Source organism: Haematobia irritans, chromosome 3 (assembly GCF_050003625.1).
Source record: "Haematobia irritans isolate KBUSLIRL chromosome 3, ASM5000362v1, whole genome shotgun sequence".
Classification (NCBI taxonomy): Eukaryota; Metazoa; Arthropoda; class Insecta; order Diptera; family Muscidae; genus Haematobia; species Haematobia irritans.
The window spans coordinates 17,591,552-17,610,621 of record NC_134399.1 but is presented as its reverse complement, the minus strand read 5'-3'; the positions used below and the strand labels follow the sequence as shown (position 1 = coordinate 17,610,621).

Here is a 19,070-nt window from a genome sequence, read left to right as displayed (position 1 = left end):
AAAGAAATAAAATATTAACAGAATTTTCTGTAGAAATAAAAGTTTGACAAAATTTTCTATAGAAATAACATTTTGAAAAAATTTTCTATAGGATTAAAATTTTGACAAAATTTTCTATAGGAATAAAATTCTGACAAAATTTTCTTTAGAAATGAAATTTTGACAAAATTTTCTATAGAAATAACATTTTGACAACATCTTCTATAGAAATAAAAAATTTTGACAAAATTTTCGATAGAAAAAACATTTTCACAAAATTTTCTAAAGAAATAAAAATTTTGACAAAATTTTCTATAGAAATAAAAATTTTGACAAAATTTTCTATAGAAATAAAATTTTGACAAAATTTTCTATAGAAATAAAATTTTGACAAAATTTTCTATAGAAATAAAATTTTTACAAAATTTATTATAGAAATAAAATTTTGACAAAATTTTCTATAGGAATAAAATTTTGACAAAATTTTCTAAAGGAATAAAATATTAAAAGAATTTTCTATAGAAATAAAATATTAACAGAATTTTCTATAGAAATAAAATTTTGGCAAAATTTTCTATAGAAATAAAATTTTGACAAAATTTTCTATGGAAATAAAATGTTGACAAAATTTTCTATAGAAATAAAATCTTGACAAAATTTTCTATAGAAATAAAATGTCGACAAAAAGTATTCGGTTGAAATAAAATTTTGACGAAATTTTCTATAGAAATAAAATTTTGACTAAATTTTCTATAGAAATAAAATTTTTGAAAATAATTTCTATAGAAATAAAATTTCGAGAAAATTTTAAAAATTTATAGAAAACTTTTGTCAAATTTTTCTATGGAAACAAATTTGCGACAAAATTTTCTATGGATATAAAATTTTGCAAAGTAAGATTTTTTGGTTCGGTAGTTTTTTGGAAAAATTTTCTCCCAATTTTGGTAGATTATTTTTGGCTCGAGTGGCAACAGTGGACACAATATTAAAAAGTTAAAAAGGAGGCTTTTAGGGCCTTCGCAAAATTGCCTTATTGAAGAAAAAATTCTCAAGTGGTTGGATATTGGCGCCAGATCACGGACTACCTATATTTTTTTAACAAAACTGAAGTTTTTTATGATAGGACGCCGAGGAATTGACAAGGTTGGCGAGTGAAACATTTGTGAAATGTTATTTCTATAGAAAAATTTCCTACAAATTTTATTACTAAATAAAATGTTCATAGAAATTTGATTTCTACGAAAAATTTCGTTGGACGTTTATTTCCTACACAGAAAAAAAATTTCACGAAAATGTTTCCAATTAAAATCTTAATTGAGTTGTAAAAAATATTGAATTAAAAATTTAATTGATTCAACAAATTTTTTAATTGAAACAAAAATCAATCACACAAATTAATAGTATCAATTAATTTTTTAATTGACTGTCTATCAAATTTTTAAATGATACTATCATTTCAATTTAAAAAATTAATTGCATCAATTAATTTCGTGATTGAATCAGATTTTTTTTTGTGAGTATATATATATTTTTTATTGTTATAGAAAATTTCGTCAAAATTTTATTTTTTTAGAAATTTCTAGGAAATTATATTTATAGATAAAAAGTCTTTTGAAACAATATTTCGATGAAATTTTCAATTGTATTTATATAAAAAATTTCCTATAGAAAGTATTTTTGTAGAAAATTTTCTACAAATGACATCAAAACTTAGTTTCTAAGGAAAATTTTGTCATGTAAAAAGGTTTTCTTCTTTACATCAATGAATTTAGGTCCAATTAGCTAAATAAAACATAAAAGGAACAGAAAATATTGACAAGCAAACAATTAAACATCTTTGTCAAATTTTATTTTTCTATAAAAATTTCGTCGTATTTTTTTCAAAATTTTATTTCTTAAGTAAATTTTTGTCAGTTTTTCTTTTAAAAGAATTTTACTTCTAAAGAAATTGTTGGTCAAAATGTTATTTCTTTAGGAAATTTTGTAAGAATTTTGTTTTATTTTTTTTTTTTTAATTTTTGATCATTCAAATAAATTATTTCTTAAAACATGTCAATAAATTGCAAAATCCTTGTGATAAAACAATTAGTTTTATGTTTTCCTTTGTTGTTATAAGAAAAGAAAAAACCAACACAAATGAAGACAAAACGACAAGAATAAAACGGCTTAATTGAAATTCATAACGAATCCGCAAAAACCAAACCAACAAAATGACTACGTTTTAGATTTGGTTGTTTGATGACGGTTATTTACTGCAAGAAGGAAGCTATGACCAAATAAAGTGACAAAAGAAATATAGTCATTGGTGGTAGTCTAAGCTAAATCCGCTTGCATATTAATGTGGGGATACCTTTCAATTATGAGTTTCCCATGAAGAGACATGCCAACCCAGATTTATACCATTATGACTATAAAAAGTCAGATATGGTAGGGGAGGGTGACGAATTTTACTGTGAAGCTCGTTTTTTTTAAAGGTGTATGGCGGCGGCTGCTATTGTAATTTTTTTATGACACGTGCTTTTTTTGGTAAAGTTTATTTTAATGGATCTAAATATAAATTCCTCAAAATGTTGAAAGACCTGAGGTAGTGTTATATTGGTCGTCCCCCATTACAAATATCAAAGTATTTAGTAAAGTCATTAAAGTTTATATTTGAATGTTATTAAATATATATTTTTTCTTTTGACAGTAAATATTATAAAAACATTAAAGAAAGGTCAAATCAGAGGACATTAAAATTATAGAAATAAAATCTATAGAAACTATTCTATAGAAATAAATTTTGAAATAAAATTTCAACTTAAAATTTTATAGAAGTAATTTTTTTTTTTAAGTAAAAAAATATATAATTAATCAGCTGTTCTGTGATCTAATCTTCTAATTACTCTCGCACTAACTCCCTACCTCTCTTTCTCTCTCGCTCTCTTTATCACTAAAATTAAAGAGTACAACATAAAAAACACATGTCTACGCCCGCATTATTCTCCATAGAAAACGAAAGGAAATTGTTTACATCACATTGAATTTATGTTTCATTTGTTAACAGATGTTAACAACTGCACCCTACAAAAACACCAAGATGTGAGAAGCTACAAAAGAAGAAAAGTGAATACCCTCATAATTTGCATTTTATGTTTATTTATTCATAAAGACTTTTCATCTCTCTATTTTATTTGGCCACAAATGTTGGGTGCTGGATGGTGGTGAAGGCATCTAGAAGTATTTGTTGCTAATGTGCATTATCGCTATTTGTTGCTTTCGTTGTGTTCTGTTTTGTTGCAGAAAAGTAGTTCAAAGATTTTATTTTCATGATATTTGTTTTTATTGTCTTCTCGTGTAGGGACCCCAACACCAGCAACCAAGAGAATATATATATATATTTTTTTAATCTTTGAATGACAAACTTTGTTGGGTTTCCCTAGATAAAAGTTCGGAAACCAAGAAGCATGCTAAAGCAGAGGAATATAAGGAATCCCAACAAAATCATCAAAAGAAATCTATTTGAAAAAAGCTCCCCCACCCATTTTCTCATCAAATCAAATGCATTTCAAAAAAAAAAAAAAAACCGAAACAGAAGAGAAGGCCAAGCATGTCAATAATCTCTCCCTAACAATGTTGATGACAATGGCCGTATGCAGTGACAAATATCGCACCAAATCTGAAATTGTTGCCTTTCATCATGCTCCATTGAAGGAGAATGGATTGTCTGCAGTATAAGCGACTATTGTCCGATTGACTCATATGGCGTACATTTACACTTTCATAAGCCCCTTACGATTCTAGAGGGAATCTTTTTGTATGTCAGTTGTTTTTTTTTTTTCAATGGAGGAGTTGGCATTAGCCCCAACTATGTAAATGTCTGTATTTTCTGCTTTTGTATTTAAATATGGTCACTGTTGCCAATTGTTATCATTTTTTATTATTATCGCGATTTGATTGGTGATGCTATAGAACTAAATGATAATTTGCGTATTTTTTCCGTTGTCCAGTTACTTCCGAGGAAGAATTATTTGGCCAGTGAATTTGCATAATTTGCCCATTAATCTTGTGTACCACCGTTGTTCTTCATTATTGTGAACCATTAAACCATCAACAAATATAACGAGGGTATAATCGAGTATTTCAGCTTTGTAAAACTCCACAGGTCCCACTATTATGAATGCACGGCGTTCGGTTTCAGCTTTAAGGAGATCATTAAAAGTGACAATACACTCGAATGGCCTTCTCTCTCTCTCATAAGAGAAAAGTTTCCTCTGTGTAGTAGAGATCAAAGTGAATTTCAATGTTATCTAAGAAGATGGGCTTAGGTATTTATTTTGTCTTGTTCTCTCATATCAACGAGAGCTGATTAATAAAGGAAATCCTTGTTTTCTTTGCAAAATTTATTCTACACGATTCTCTCTCGTACATTTGCCAGTCATGAAGTAGGCTCTCTAATTGTGTTTGAGAGTTTTATTTTACTTTAGCTTACTGTCACCAGTTTTTATCGATTAACAGTCCACTGTTGTTAAAAGTCTGCCATTTCCAGCTTGTAGCCACCATGCCTCCAAACATTTTAATTTAATTTTGTACACCAACCACTAATATCGCCATCAACTAATGACTAATCCCTTTTTAAATGTTCTTATTAAATTAACAAAACCAAAAATCTCCCCAGGCAAATAAAAGTAAGAAGGAATAACTGCTCTTTAAATTATGGAGGCTGAATATGATACCTTGGCATGACAAGTGTTAAACTTCAACAATTAGAAATTCTTTTGACACCTTAGCTATAAAAGGCTCAGAAACAGTTTTAATTACCCGGATAGGAGAGCATTGGTCTGTGAAAAATATCTGATTATGGCTAAAAGTGTTGAAGTAATTTTTTGTGGGGGGTTACTAACTACTCACATTAACACTCAGGCGAAACGAATAAATGCTTGCTTTAAATTTTGAGTGTTAATCTCTAAGAATAAGTGTTTGTTGATCCTTTAGATGGCCAGGAATTTTTAGTTTACTCTTGTTCATGGTGTTATGACAAAATGAAGCCTCCTTGTATTTAACACTACCTTTTACGATTGTAGAATATTTTTTTTTGCAAAACGGTTACTGTCTGTCCATTCTTATATAGCATATGGGTAATTTCATATCAAGTGATTAAATTTTTGAAAACTATGTCCTCCTATGGGAATTAAACTTTCCTCTAGATATTTTGTAGCATTACCACAACATCACACAATCATTAACATCATTGCAATATTCTACATGTCATGTTAAGTTTTTCATTAACTGTTAATATATTTATATACTATCTATGTTATTGCTAATGTTAGCATTAGATAACATGATAAATCTTAAATGTTAATATCATTACTCTCAACACTGAATTGGTTAGCTCACAATCACAATGATATCTTCGTCCATCTCAATCTTACTCTCTCACATAGAGATATCTCAGTTTCGTTTACTGTTCACTGTGAATCTAAAATTTTGTTGGATCTATTCTATTGGGACATTTGGTTAAAAAGATGAAAAAAGCATTAAAATGAAATATTCTTATGACTTTCGTTTAAAATTTTTAAAAATTAGAAAGAACACTACGAGATTATTAAGCGTTTTAGGGGGAAATTGAAAGTATTCGTTTAGAAAGCTAATGAGAAAATGTTTTTTGTAAAAAAAAAATGATTTTAAACAAAAATAATATAAATAATCCAAATAGTCCAAAGAAAATACGACTTTACGACTCTTGAGACAAATTTCGCGAGAAGAAATAAGAAAAAAGTTATTTGAATTCAAAACACCAGTTTTTCCGAATTCCAAGAAACATCCGTTTGTCCAAAATTATAAAATTTAACTCACTTTAATTCAGAGGGTCCTTGACAGATCTCACTTAAATTTTTTATCTAAACTAGTATCCTATGGGACCAATCTTTATGAAAATTGTCATTTGGATCGTGAACCATGGATTCCAATAATTAGAATAACTTTAACATGGAATGACCCATATCTGTATTCCTGTATAAATATCCACTTTGTTATATGTTTCCATATACTTAAATGGTAGAGATTTGTATGCATTTTGTTTCCTTTCTGAGACATTTGATTGCGAGTCAGTTTGTTTGCCAGCCTTGATGTCTATTTGTCCCCCTGGTTCCATAATGTTTATAACAACTAGCCCATCTGGACTCCCCCTCTCTATCTTAGAATCGTAAATTTGTGTGTTAAGTGCTTTTGCCTGCGATTTGTTTTTTATTTGCCGGCTTTTTCCTTCGTCATCTTCATCTTCATATGGCAGGCCTCTGTATTGTGTAGGATTTTGTAGCATAAAACGGTGGCAAAAAAAAAAAAAACATTGTATTTCCGAATGATTCATGCATAACCAAACACCCGCTGTCCACACAATTTACCTTAGGATTCCCAACGACAAACGTAAAGTTGTGGCCTTCGAGGGCAAGCCAACGGGAGGAGGCAAGACTTTTTTGTTTCATGTAGCATTATTTGCATATAAATACGACAGAGAAGAGTTCCCGCCGTCTTTACTGGAATTGGAACAATATGCAAAGTTAGCGACAGATCGACGGCCAAGCAAAGGGAAGCCGAAAGGCAGCCAGACAAACATCTACCCAGGCAGCCAGCCAGCCAACCCAAGCCCAGAGTATTGTCATTCAAAAGCTACAACCATTTCAGGCTAAATGGGGAATGTTGTTGAGTGAAATTTAATTGCAGGCTACTATTTAAAGCAGCATTTTGATGTGTAGTATCTACCTCTCTCGTACCCTCGTCTCTGTGATTTAATAATTAAAATAAAATCATAAAACAAGGATTTAAATATGATGATCATACTTAGAAGTTCGGAAGGACTTATAAGGTTTTTTCAATTTTTGTTTTTAATTTTTTTTTTTTAGTATTTCTTCCTTATTCCGGTCTTATTGAGATTTGTATGCTACTTTGTTGGAAAATAGTGAATACTACTTTTCTTCTTCTTCTTCTGCACTTCCGTTTTCCTGGTTTATTGTTTCATTTGGTTAATGCCCTCGAAATAAACTATTTGATATTTCCAACTACACATGTGCAAAGACAAGTGGAGTTAACTCTAGGAGTTTATTAACCCAGACAATTTCTCAAACATTTAGAGAAGTCAATGTCTCTTATTACAACCTGGTGATGCAAAGTTAATTAGACAGAATGTCATTGCAATATTTTCTCTGTATATATATAAAAAAAAATAAACTAAAGAATTAAAATAAAATTGAAAAATTTTGACTTTTAACCACTCACCATTTATCAAATTCATGCCATCGAATTCATCTTGATCCAATTCCTGTTGCAAATCGCCCATATCGAAGGCTACACCTCCACCGCCGCCTCCTCCACCTCCAGCGCCCGTATTCATACTGCTGCCGAAATTATTAATGCCAGGCCCAAAGCCAGCTAAATTACCATCATCCGAGCCGCCAATCGGTGAACCAAGCTTGTCCTTTTGTATGACAACATCCACGTTGCCCAGGCGCATCAAATCTGCCATTTTGGGAGGCAATGGTAAAATATTGGGTAGAATTTTGAAAGATTTTTTTATAACACGTTGGGGAAGAGAAAAGGGATATGAAATTGATAAGGCTCAGGGACCTGGGAATAATTTCTTTTGGTTTTGTTATTTTGTTAGCTCTAAATATGACACACAAATGACCAGAGAGCTAGTGATGCGATGATAATAAAGGTGCTATGCTAATGATAATGAGGTTCTCTTGGAGTTGTTTTTATTTTCTTTGCTTAATGATGATTGCCTTAAATGTTTTAGTTTATTTTTCGGGTTATTCTGTTTGTGTGTGCAACAACATTTATTGGCCCCTCGAGATGATTATGTCTGTGATTAATGTATAAAGTAGGCCTCTTCTGTCCTCTTCTTCTTGTATGACATGAATTGACTTTGACAAAGAGCCAGAATGTTGTTGTTGTTCTTTTTGGTGATTCGTAAAATTTCTCTTGAATCCGTTTGGTGTAGCGAAAATCGTTGTTTTCATATATGGCAGTGTTTTTGTTTTTCCTATATGGGAATGGCCTTTGTTGTTTTGTTTTTGGCACGCTTTGGCTTTAATTGAGGTTGACTTGTTAGTTTAATGATTTATATATGTGGCTGTGTGGTCTTCGAATCTCTTCTCTTCTTCCTTCTGCTACGCTGTATGCTTAAAGCTTTAATATGTACTTCCTTTTTGCCTTGTCTGCTTAACGGTAACATTCCACTTCACAAATGCCATAGGAATGTTAAAGAAACACTCTAGGGGGTTCTCCTTATTGGCAGCAATACAAAATATAAGAAAATGTGATAATAGGCTCGGTTCTCTATTCTTTTGGGTTTGGGTCCCTCGTTGCTTAGTGACAAGAAAAGAGTTTTATATTTGTGACAATTTTTATGTTTCTAGGGTGCTGGCTCTCTCTCTCTCTCTTATTTATTCTACAATGGCACTGAGAGTAGACCCCAGAAGTTGGATCTCTATGAACACACACACGCTCGCAATGAGAGAAACAGTAGTTTTGTAACTGGACAATAAGCAATGGTGTGATATTGTCCAACATCCAAGAGGGGACTATTTATTTACTTATGTGGCCCCATTTTAAAGCCCTTCTTCTATTAGTAATGTTAAAGCAAATGTAAAATGAGTAAGAGAGAGTCAATATATGAAAAATTTTATAATATTGCTCTCTTGATGTTGATGTTAATAAGCAGGATATAATAACGTAGCTCGTTAAAATTAGCACCAATGATATTTTGGCTGTGTTACTTCTTAGGTTTAGCAAGCAGTTTTTTTATGATTGATGGATTGATTGATGTACTGTGGATGTAGTGATTAACTGTAAATATGACAAAGAGAACAGCTATTAGATTTTAGTTGACCTAAGGTTTAATTAAATATAAGTGGTTTATTTTGAAAAATGTATGTATGTATATACACAGAAAAGAATGGCAGCTATACTTTTTCGAATAAAATTTTGATTGTATTTCAAGAATTTATACAATTAAAAAAATTAATCAATAAATTTATAATTATTTATTTTGAAATGTATGTATGTATATACACAGAAAAAAAATGCAGCTATAATTTTTCATCTAAAATTTTGATTGTATTTCGAAAATTTATACAATAAAAAAATAATCAATAAATTTATAATTTAAAAGGAAATTCAGCTATAACTTTTCAACTAAAATCTTGATTGTATTTCGAAAATTCATACAATTAAAAAAAAAATCAATAAATTTATTATTAAAAAAATGATCCAATACCAATATTTGTCATAAAAATAAAAAATTAGTTGACTTCAGAAATTTTTAAAACAAAACAGACTGAAAAAAAATCTCACGGATTTTATGTTTTCAATTAAATTTTTAAAACTCAAAAGTCCATTTTAATTAAAATATAACTTTAGTGAACTAAGTTAAAACTTTCAAATTATCAAAGTAAACTTGATTCATATAATGGATTTGCAAATAAAAAACATGTTTTGGTTTCCAACACGAAATTAATTGCTCCAATAGTTATTAAAGGAAATTATAGTTTCATTTCTCTAATTACTTTATTTAATATATTTTTCATCAATATAAAATTCAATCACAGAAATTGATTGATAATAGAATTTTAATGAAGAAAGTTAATTTCAAAAATATAAAATTTTCTGTTCACATATATTAATTGGATATTTTAATTGTACCCTGCGCCACACTGTGGAACAGGGTATTAAAAGTTAGTACATATGTTTCCAACACCCAGAAGGAGACGAGATAGACACATGGTATTTTTGGAAATAACGATCAGAGTGGGCTCCTGAGCACGGATGCCACTCTAGCCAAAAAATAATCTAACGAAATTTGGAGAAAATTTTACCAAAAAAACTAACAAACCAAAAAAAAAATATTTTCCAAAAGTTATTTCTATAGAAAAGTTTGTCAAAATTTTTTTGTATAGAAAATTTTGTCAAAATTTTATTTCTATAGAAACATTTTTTCCAAATTTTATTTCTATAAAAAATTTTGGCAAAATTTTATTTATATAGAAAATTTTGTCAAAATTTTATTTCTATAGAAAATTTTGTCAAAATTTTATTTCTATAGAAAATTTTCTGAAAATTTTATTTCTATAGAAAATTTTTTCAAAATTTTATTTCTATAGAATATTTTGTCAAAATTTTATTTCTACAGAAAATTTTCTGAAAATTTTATTTCTATAGAAAATTTTGTCAAAATTTTATTTCTATAGAAAATTTTGTAAAAATTTTATTTGTATAAAAAATTTTCTCAAAATTTTATTTCTATAGAAAATTTTCTCAAATTTTTATTTCTATTGAAAATTTTGTCAAAATTTTATTTCTATCGAAAAATTTTTCAAAATTTGATTTCTATAGAAAATTTTGTCAAAATTTTATTTCTATAGAAAATTTTGTCAAAATTTTATTTCTATAGAAAATTTTGCCAAAATTTTGTTTCTATAGAAAATTTTGTAAAAATTTTATTTCTATAGAAAATTTGGTCAAAATTTTATTTCTGTAGACAATTTTGTCAAAATTTTATTTCTATAGAAACATTTTTTCCAAATTTTATTTCTATAAAAAATTTTGTCAAAATTTTATTTATATAGAAAATTTTGTCAAAATTTTATTTATATAGAAAATTTCGTCAAAATTTTATTTCTATAGAAAATTTTGTCAAAATTTTATTTCTATTGAAAATTTTCTGAAAATTTTATTTCTATAGAAAATTTTCTGAAAATTTAATTTCTATAGAAAATTTTGTCAAAATTTTATTTCTATAGAATATTTTGTCAAAATTTTATTTCTATAGAAAATTTTGTCAAAATATTATTTCTATAGAAAATTTTGTCAAAATTTTATTTCTATAGAAAATTTTGTCAAAATATTATTTCTATAGAAAATTTTGTAAAAATATTATTTCTATAGAAAAATTTGTCAAAATTTCGTTTCTATAGAAAATTTTGTAAATTTTTTTTTATAGAAATTTTTGTCCAAATTGTATTTCTATAGAAAACTTTGTCCAAATTTTATTTCTATAGAAAATTTTGTCAAAATATTATTTCTATAAAAATGTTGCCAAAATTTTGTTTCTATAGAAAATTTTGCCAAAATTTTGTTTCTATAGAAAATTTTGTCAAAATTTTATTTCTATAGAAAATTTTGTCAAAATTTTATTTCTATAGAAAATTTTGTCAAAATATTATTTCTATAGAAAATTTTGTGAAAATATTATTTCTATAGAAAATTTTGTCAAAATATTATTTCTATAGAAAATTTTGTCAAAATTTTATTTCTATAGAAAATTTTGTAAAAATTTTATTTGTATAAAAAATTTTGTCAAAGTTTTATTTCTATAGAAAATTTTGTCAAATTTTTATTTCTATGGAAAATTTTGTCAAATTTTTATTTCTATGGAAAATTTTGTCAAAATTTTATTTCTATCGAAATCTTTTTCAAAATTTTATTTATATAGAAATTTTTTTCAAAATTTTATATCTATAGAAATTTTTTTCAACATTTAATTTCTATAGAAAATTTTGTCAAAATTTTACTTCTATAGAGAATTTTGTAAAAATTGTATTTCTATAGAAAATCTTGCCAAAATTTTATTTTGGGAAATTTCTATATTCTTCTCTAAATTTTGTTAAAAATTTTATTGCTTTTATTTTTTTTAGAATTCTAACAACTGTGGCAACCGTGCTCCTGAGTCAATCTAACCATGTCCCTCTGTCTGTGAACGTATTTTGGTGATAAAAATCTAGGTCGCAGTATTTGTCCAATCAAATTTGGCACAAGTATGTGTTTTGGGTCAGAATAAAACCCTATTGAATTTGAAAGAAATCGGTTCGGATTTAGATATAGCTCCCATATATACCATTCACCCGATATGCACTTACGGTATAACAGGTTGGCTGATAAGTCCCTGGTCTGACACATAGATGGCGTCGCTAGTATTAACCATTGCACCACGGGAGCCACCGTAGTGCATTGGTTAGCATGCCCACCATGCATACACAAGGTCGTGGGTTTGATTCCTGCTTCGACCAAACACCAAAAAGTTTTTCAGCGGTGGATTGTCCCACCTCAGTAATGCTGGTGACATTTCTGAGGGTTTCAAAACTTCTCAAAGTGGTTTCACTGCAATGTGGAACGCCGTTCGGACTCGCTATAAAAAGGAGGTCCCTTGTCATTGAGCTTAAAATGGAATCGGGCAGCACTCAGTGATAAGAGAGAAGTTCACCGATGTGGTATCACAATGGACTGAATAGTCTAAGTGAGACTGATACATCGGGCTGCCACCTAACCTAACCTAACCTAACCTAGTATTAAATGCATATTATTTTTATATAGTACCAATCTTCAAATGATTCGTGTCAAAATTTGACGTATGTAAGTCAATTAGTTTGTGAGATAGAGCGTCTTTTGTGAAGCAACTTTTGTTATTGTGAAAAAAATGAAGAAAAGGAATTTCTTGTTTAATTAATTATTTATTATTCAAGCTTTATGGACAAAGTAGATTAAGGAACTTGATCAATGGAACCATTGAAAAGAAAACGCCTTTGTCCATATAACTCGAATAATAATTAATTGTAGATTTTATAGAAGTCTAAAAAACACTTTGTCCAATAGGCTCGGATTTATATATGTGTATATGAGAACATAATCATTTATAACAAGTAAGGAAAGTCTAAAGTCTTGCGGAGCCGACTATATTATACCCTGCACCACTTTGTAGATCTAAATCTTCGATACCATATCACATCCGTCAAATGTGTTGGGGGGCTATATATAAAGGTTTGTCCCAAATACATACATTTAAATACCACTCGATCTGGAAGAATTTGATAGACTTCTACAAAATCTATAGACTCAAAATTTAAGTCGGCTAATGCACTAGGGTGGAACACAATGTTAGTAAAAAAAATATGGGAAACGTTTAAATCTGAATCAATTTTAAGGAAACTTCGATAAAGTTTATTTATGATTTATCGCTCTATATATATGTATTAGAAGTTTAGGAAAATTAGAGTCATTTTTACAACTTTTCGACTAAGCAGCGGCGATTTTACAAGGAAAATGTTTGTATTTTGACCATTTTTGTCGAAATCAGAAAAACATATATATGGGAGCTATATCTAAATCTGAACCGATTTCAACCAAATTTGGCACGCATAGCAACAATGGTAATTCTACTCCCTGTGCAAAATTTCATCTAAATCGGAGTTAAAAATTGGCCTCTGTGGTCGTATGAGTGTAAATCGGGCGAAAGCTATATATGGGAGATATATCTAAATCTGAACCGATTTCAACCAAATTTGGCACGCATAGCTACAATGCTAATTCTACTCCCTGTGCAAAATTTCAACTAAATCGGAGCAAAAAATTGGCCTCTGTGGTCATATGAGTGTAAATCGGCCGAAAGCTATATATTGGAGCTATATCTAAATCTGAACCGATTTCAACCAAATTTGGCACGCATAGCTACAATGCTAATTCTACTCCCTGTGCAAAATTTCAACTAAATCGGAGCAAAAAATTGGCCTCTGTGGTCATATGAGTGTAAATCGGCCGAAAGCTATATATGGGAGCTATATCTAAATCTGAACCGATTTCAACCAAATTTGGCACGCATAGCTACAATGCTAATTCTACTCCCTGTGCAAAATTTCAACTAAATCGGAGCAAAAAATTGGCCTCTGTGGTCATATGAGTGTAAATCGGGCGAAAGCTATATATGGGAGCTATATCTAAATCTGAACCGATTTCAACCAAATTTGGCACGCATAGCTACAATGCTAATTCTACTCCCTGTGCAAAATTTCAACCAAATTGGGGTAAAACTCTGGCTTCTGGGACCGTATTAGTCCACATCGGGCGAAAGATATATATGGGAGCTATATCTAAATCTGAGCCGATTTCGATAAAATTTGGCACACTTGACTACAGTACTAATTGTTCTTCTTGTACAAAATTTTAAGCAAATTAGGGTAAAACTCCGGCTTCTGGGGCCATATAAGTCCATATCGGGCGAAATATATATATATATATATATATATATATATATATATATATATATATATATATATATATATATATATATATATATATATATATATATATATATATATATATATATATATATATATATATATATATATATATATATATATATATATATATATATATATATATATATATATATATATATATATATATATATATATATATATATATATATATATATATATATATATATATATATATATATATATATATATATATATATATATATTTCGCCCGATATGGACTTATATGGCCCCAGAAGCCAGAGTTTTACCCTAATTTGCTTAAAATTTTGTACAAGAAGAACAATTAGTACTGTAGTCAAATGTGCCAAATTTTATCGAAATCGGCTCAGATTTAGATATAGCTCCCATATACATCTTTCGCCCGATGTGGACTAATACGGTCCCAGAAGCCAGAGTTTTACCCAAATTTGGTTGAAATTTTGCACAGGGAGTAGAATTAGCATTGTAGCTATGCGTGCCAAATTTGGTTGAAATCGGTTCAGATTTAGATATAGCTCCCATATATAGCTTTCGCCCGATTTACACTCATATGACCGCAGAGGCCAATTTTTTGCTCCGATTTAGTTGAAATTTTGCACAGGGAGTAGAATTAGCATTGTAGCTATGCGTGCCAAATTTGGTTGAAATCGGTTCAGATTTAGATATAGCTCCCATATATAGCTTTCGCCCGATTTACACTCATATGACCACAGAGGCCAATTTTTTGCTCCGATTTAGTTGAAATTTTGCACAGGGAGTAGAATTAGCATTGTAGCTATGCGCGCCAAATTTGGTTGAAATCGGTTCAGATTTAGATATAGCTCCCATATATAGCTTTCGCCCGATTTACACTCATATGACCACAGAGGCCAATTTTTTGCTCCGATTTAGTTGAAATTTTGCACAGGGAGTAGAATTAGCATTGTAGCTATGCGCGCCAAATTTGGTTGAAATCGGTTCAGATTTAGATATAGCTCCCATATATAGCTTTCGGCCAATTTACAATCATATGACCACAGAGGCCAATTTTTTGCTCCGATTTAGTTGAAATTTTGCACAGGGAGTAGAATTACCATTGTTGCTATGCGTGCCAAATTTGGTTGAAATCGGGTCAGATTTAGATATATCTCCCATATATAGCTTTCGCCCGATTTACACTCATACGACCATAGAGGCCAATTTTTAACTCCGATTTAGATGCAATTTTGCACAGGGAGTAGAATTAGCATTGTTGCTATGTTGGTTGAAATCGGTTCAGATTTAGATATAGCTCCCATATATATGTTTTTCTGATTTCGACAAAAATGGTCAAAATACCAACATTTTCCTTGTAAAATCGCCGCTGCTTAGTCGAAAAGTTGTAATAATGACTCTAATTTTCCTAAACTTCTAATACATATATATAGAGCGATAAACCATAAATAAACTTTATCGAAGTTTCCTCAAAATTGATTCAGATTTAAACGTTTCCCATATTTTTTTTACTAACATTGTGTTCCACCCTAGTGCATTAGCCGACTTAAATTTTGAGTCTATAGATTTTGTAGAAGTCTATCAAATTCTTCCAGATCGAGTGGTATTTAAATGTATGTATTTGGGACAAACCTTTATATATAGCCCCCCAACACATTTGACGGATGTGATATGGTATCGAAAATTTAGATCTACAAAGTGGTGCAGGGTATAATATAGTCGGCTCCGCCCGACTTTAGACTTTCCTTACTTGTTATAAATGATTATGTTCTCATATATCCGAGCCTATTGGACAAAGTGTTTTTTAGACTTCTATAAAATCTACAATTAATTTTTATTCGAGTTATATGGACAAAGGCGTTTTCTTTTTAATGGTTCCATTGATCAAGTTCCTTAATCTATTTTGTCCATAAAGCTTGAATAATAAATAATTAATTAAACAAGAAATTCCTTTTCTTCATTTTTTTTCACAATAACAAAAGTTGCTTCACAAAAGACGCTCTATCTCACAAACTAATTGACTTACATACGTCAAATTTTGACACGAATCATTTGAAGATTGGTACTATATAAAAATAATATGCATTTAATACTAGGTTAGGTTAGGTTAGGTGGCAGCCCGATGTATCAGTCTCACTTAGACTATTCAGTCCATTGTGATACCACATCGGTGAACTTCTCTCTTATCACTGAGTGCTGCCCGATTCCATGTTAAGCTCAATGACAAGGGACCTCCTTTTTATAGCCGAGTCCGAAAGGCGTTCCACATTGCAGTGAAACCACTTTGAGAAGTTTTGAAACCCTCAGAAATGTCACCAGCATTACTGAGGTGGGATAATCCACCGCTGAAAAACTTTTTGGTGTTTGGTCGAAGCAGGAATCAAACCCACGACCTTGTGTATGCAAGGTGGGCATGCTAACCAATGCACTACGGTGGCTCCCGTGGTGCAATGGTTAATACTAGCGACGCCATCTATGTGTCAGACCAGGGACTTATCAGCCAACCTGTTATACCGTAAGTGCATATCGGGTGAATGGTATATATGGGAGCTATATCTAAATCCGAACCGATTTCTTTAAAATTCAATAGGGTTTTATTCTGACCCAAAACACATACTTGTGCCAAATTTGATTGCACAAATACTGCGACCTAGATTTTTATCACCAAAATACGTTCACAGACAGAGGGACATGGTTAGATTGACTCAGGAGGGTATAAAAAGCACCCAAGACATTTGAAGAATTTGCGATGGTATCTAAAAAGTGTAGATCTACAAAGTGGTGCTGGGCACAATATAGTCTGAGACTTTCCTTACTGGAAATCACTAAGCCCATTTTCTTCATGAAATTCGGTATTAATTTTTTTTTTTTTTTGCAAGAACGAAATTCCCGAATAAATTTCGTTAAAAATCCCATATATACTATTTATGGGCCGATTTTCATAAAAATGGTCGTATTGTGCCAACCAATCTTCTTAAAAAATTAAACCGTACACTTGTTTATTTTGACACTCACTGTATATGTATCTTTTGAGTTTATAAGTTTGTTTTCGCATATATTTTGGCAAACTTTCTTCACTATTTAATAATTTAAAAATCATAAAGGGATGATCTTTCGCATGTATATTTTTCGAGATAAAAATTAATGAAAATTAAAAAAATGGTACCGGTATTTCCTGGAACACACCTATTATTTTGTGAATATCTACCGGTCTTGCTGTCACTCACGAATCTGTCAGCTGTTTCAGACAGAAGAATAAAAATTTTAATAAACCGTTATATAGGTACGAAAATCATCGGACATCCATCAATGAGTAAAAAAATAGATTTTTGTAAATAGAATATAAATGTAACTAAAACTATAAAAATAAAAAATGGCTTTTATTATAAAATAAATGTTTCTTCTTTCCTTTAACAAAACAATCTAAACAAATATTCTCAAAGGGGTTGGTAGTTATTAATAGAAGTTAGAAGAGCAGACAAAACCAAAAGAAAAAAATAAGCAGGCGCACAAAAATACATAAAGGAGATAAAACCGACAGACAAAATCGTCCACAACGTCGAAATGTGTGAACTTTTTTGTGTCTCGCCAAAAAAAAAACAATCATCGCAACAAGAATAAAAGACAAAAACAAGATGAATGAATGAAATTCAATGAATTTCAATGCAGCCGAATGACTAATATGGGCAGGTATGGTTAAAAGGGGTACTATGTGGGGGGTGAGGTGAAGTTTGTTCGGTCTCTCATAACCACAATAATGGATAGATGGAGATGTACGTAAAGAAATATAATAAAATTTACGGTAAATAGAATTATATATAATTCAAATCAATCGAATTAAATGTCGTTTTTGTTGTTATTTAATATGTATTTTCAATTGGAACATAATAAACCACATAAACTTGACCAGATAGTTAATAATGTTCATTGTTACATGAAGTGAGAGATAAAAATAACAGAAAGAGAGTGAGAGTAAAGGTTGGCATGTCAAACGTGGGTCTGTATGTAAGTGGGCGAAATATACATGCTGATGAAATGTAATGTAATAAGAAAAATATACAAAAGAAAGGCATAGATGAAAAGACCACACCGGAAGAAAGACATGACAAACAATAAGAAAAATTCAATTTATTTTGGATGGCTTGTTTTTTTGTTCTTTTTTTTTGAGGTCGTCTTATTTAAGCCAACCAACCACCCCAGCATCCAACTCACCTCCAAGTGTCACCGAAAACCGTTTTGCCGTTTGTCGTTTTTGCCAATCCCTTAACTGTTTTTGTAAATTTTGCATATGACCAACATTAACGAAATCCTCAAGCAATAAGCTTTGATCAAATTTATCTTTTTATATCCACCATTTATTTGGTTTTTTATGATTAATACTTTTTTTTTTTTGCTACAAAATCACTTCAATATTTTTCTATATGAGAAACACAAACACACACAACACAAGCAAAACACGTCGTCATATATGCTTTGGAAACAAATTTGCCAGCTGTTTTTATCTAATAAATATTTTCGATATCATGCTTAAACATCTTCGAAATTGTTTGCCTTTCTTTTTGCTTCAAACTTTTGGCACACAATATATAAATTACAGGAAAATAACAAGAAACTTTTGGTCACACGAAAAAACCCGTCCTTCTATAAACTTACTTCGTTCGTTATACTTGCTTTCGTTATACGCCCGTCTAAATTCAAAAGCGTACCGTTGTCATCCCTCACCGCCAGACTATGGAGCCGACCGGCGTTTTTTAACGGCTTGTTGTATTATTAACGGAGTTAAATCGCCGTATTACACCCAAAGATTTTATAATTCTATCAAATAAATCAAATAAATATTTGACGGAATGTGGCGCAAATATTTGCCATATGGTGGTCACACTATGATCAAACATGGTAAATATTTATTTGATGTCAAACATCTTTCTTTGCCGAAAATCAGCTGTTTTGTTGTTTGCTTCAAACAAAAGTTTGTTGGTCAGAGTATGGCAAAGAAATATTTGACAGTTTTGATCAAATATTTGACTAGTCTGACCGTAGCTTAACAAG

General features: G+C 30.2%; 1 protein-coding gene across 2 annotated transcripts in view; it reads right to left on the bottom strand.

Moving 5' to 3' along the window:
* Window positions 1-18,700, bottom strand: part of vap (RAS p21 protein activator vap) — a 68,649-nt gene extending 49,949 nt beyond the window's left edge. The window contains exons 1-2 of one of the 2 annotated variants that reach the window (XM_075303221.1): window positions 18,234-18,700; window positions 7,237-8,808 (exon numbers count right to left, since the gene is read on the bottom strand). In XM_075303221.1, the coding sequence (XP_075159336.1) occupies window positions 7,237-7,483 (247 nt within the window). In that variant the 5' untranslated portion in view covers window positions 7,484-8,808; window positions 18,234-18,700. The remainder of the gene's footprint in view (window positions 1-7,236; window positions 8,809-18,233) is intronic. The other variant, XM_075303219.1, reaches the window with a different exon arrangement.
* Between the last annotated feature and the right edge of the window lie 370 nt (window positions 18,701-19,070).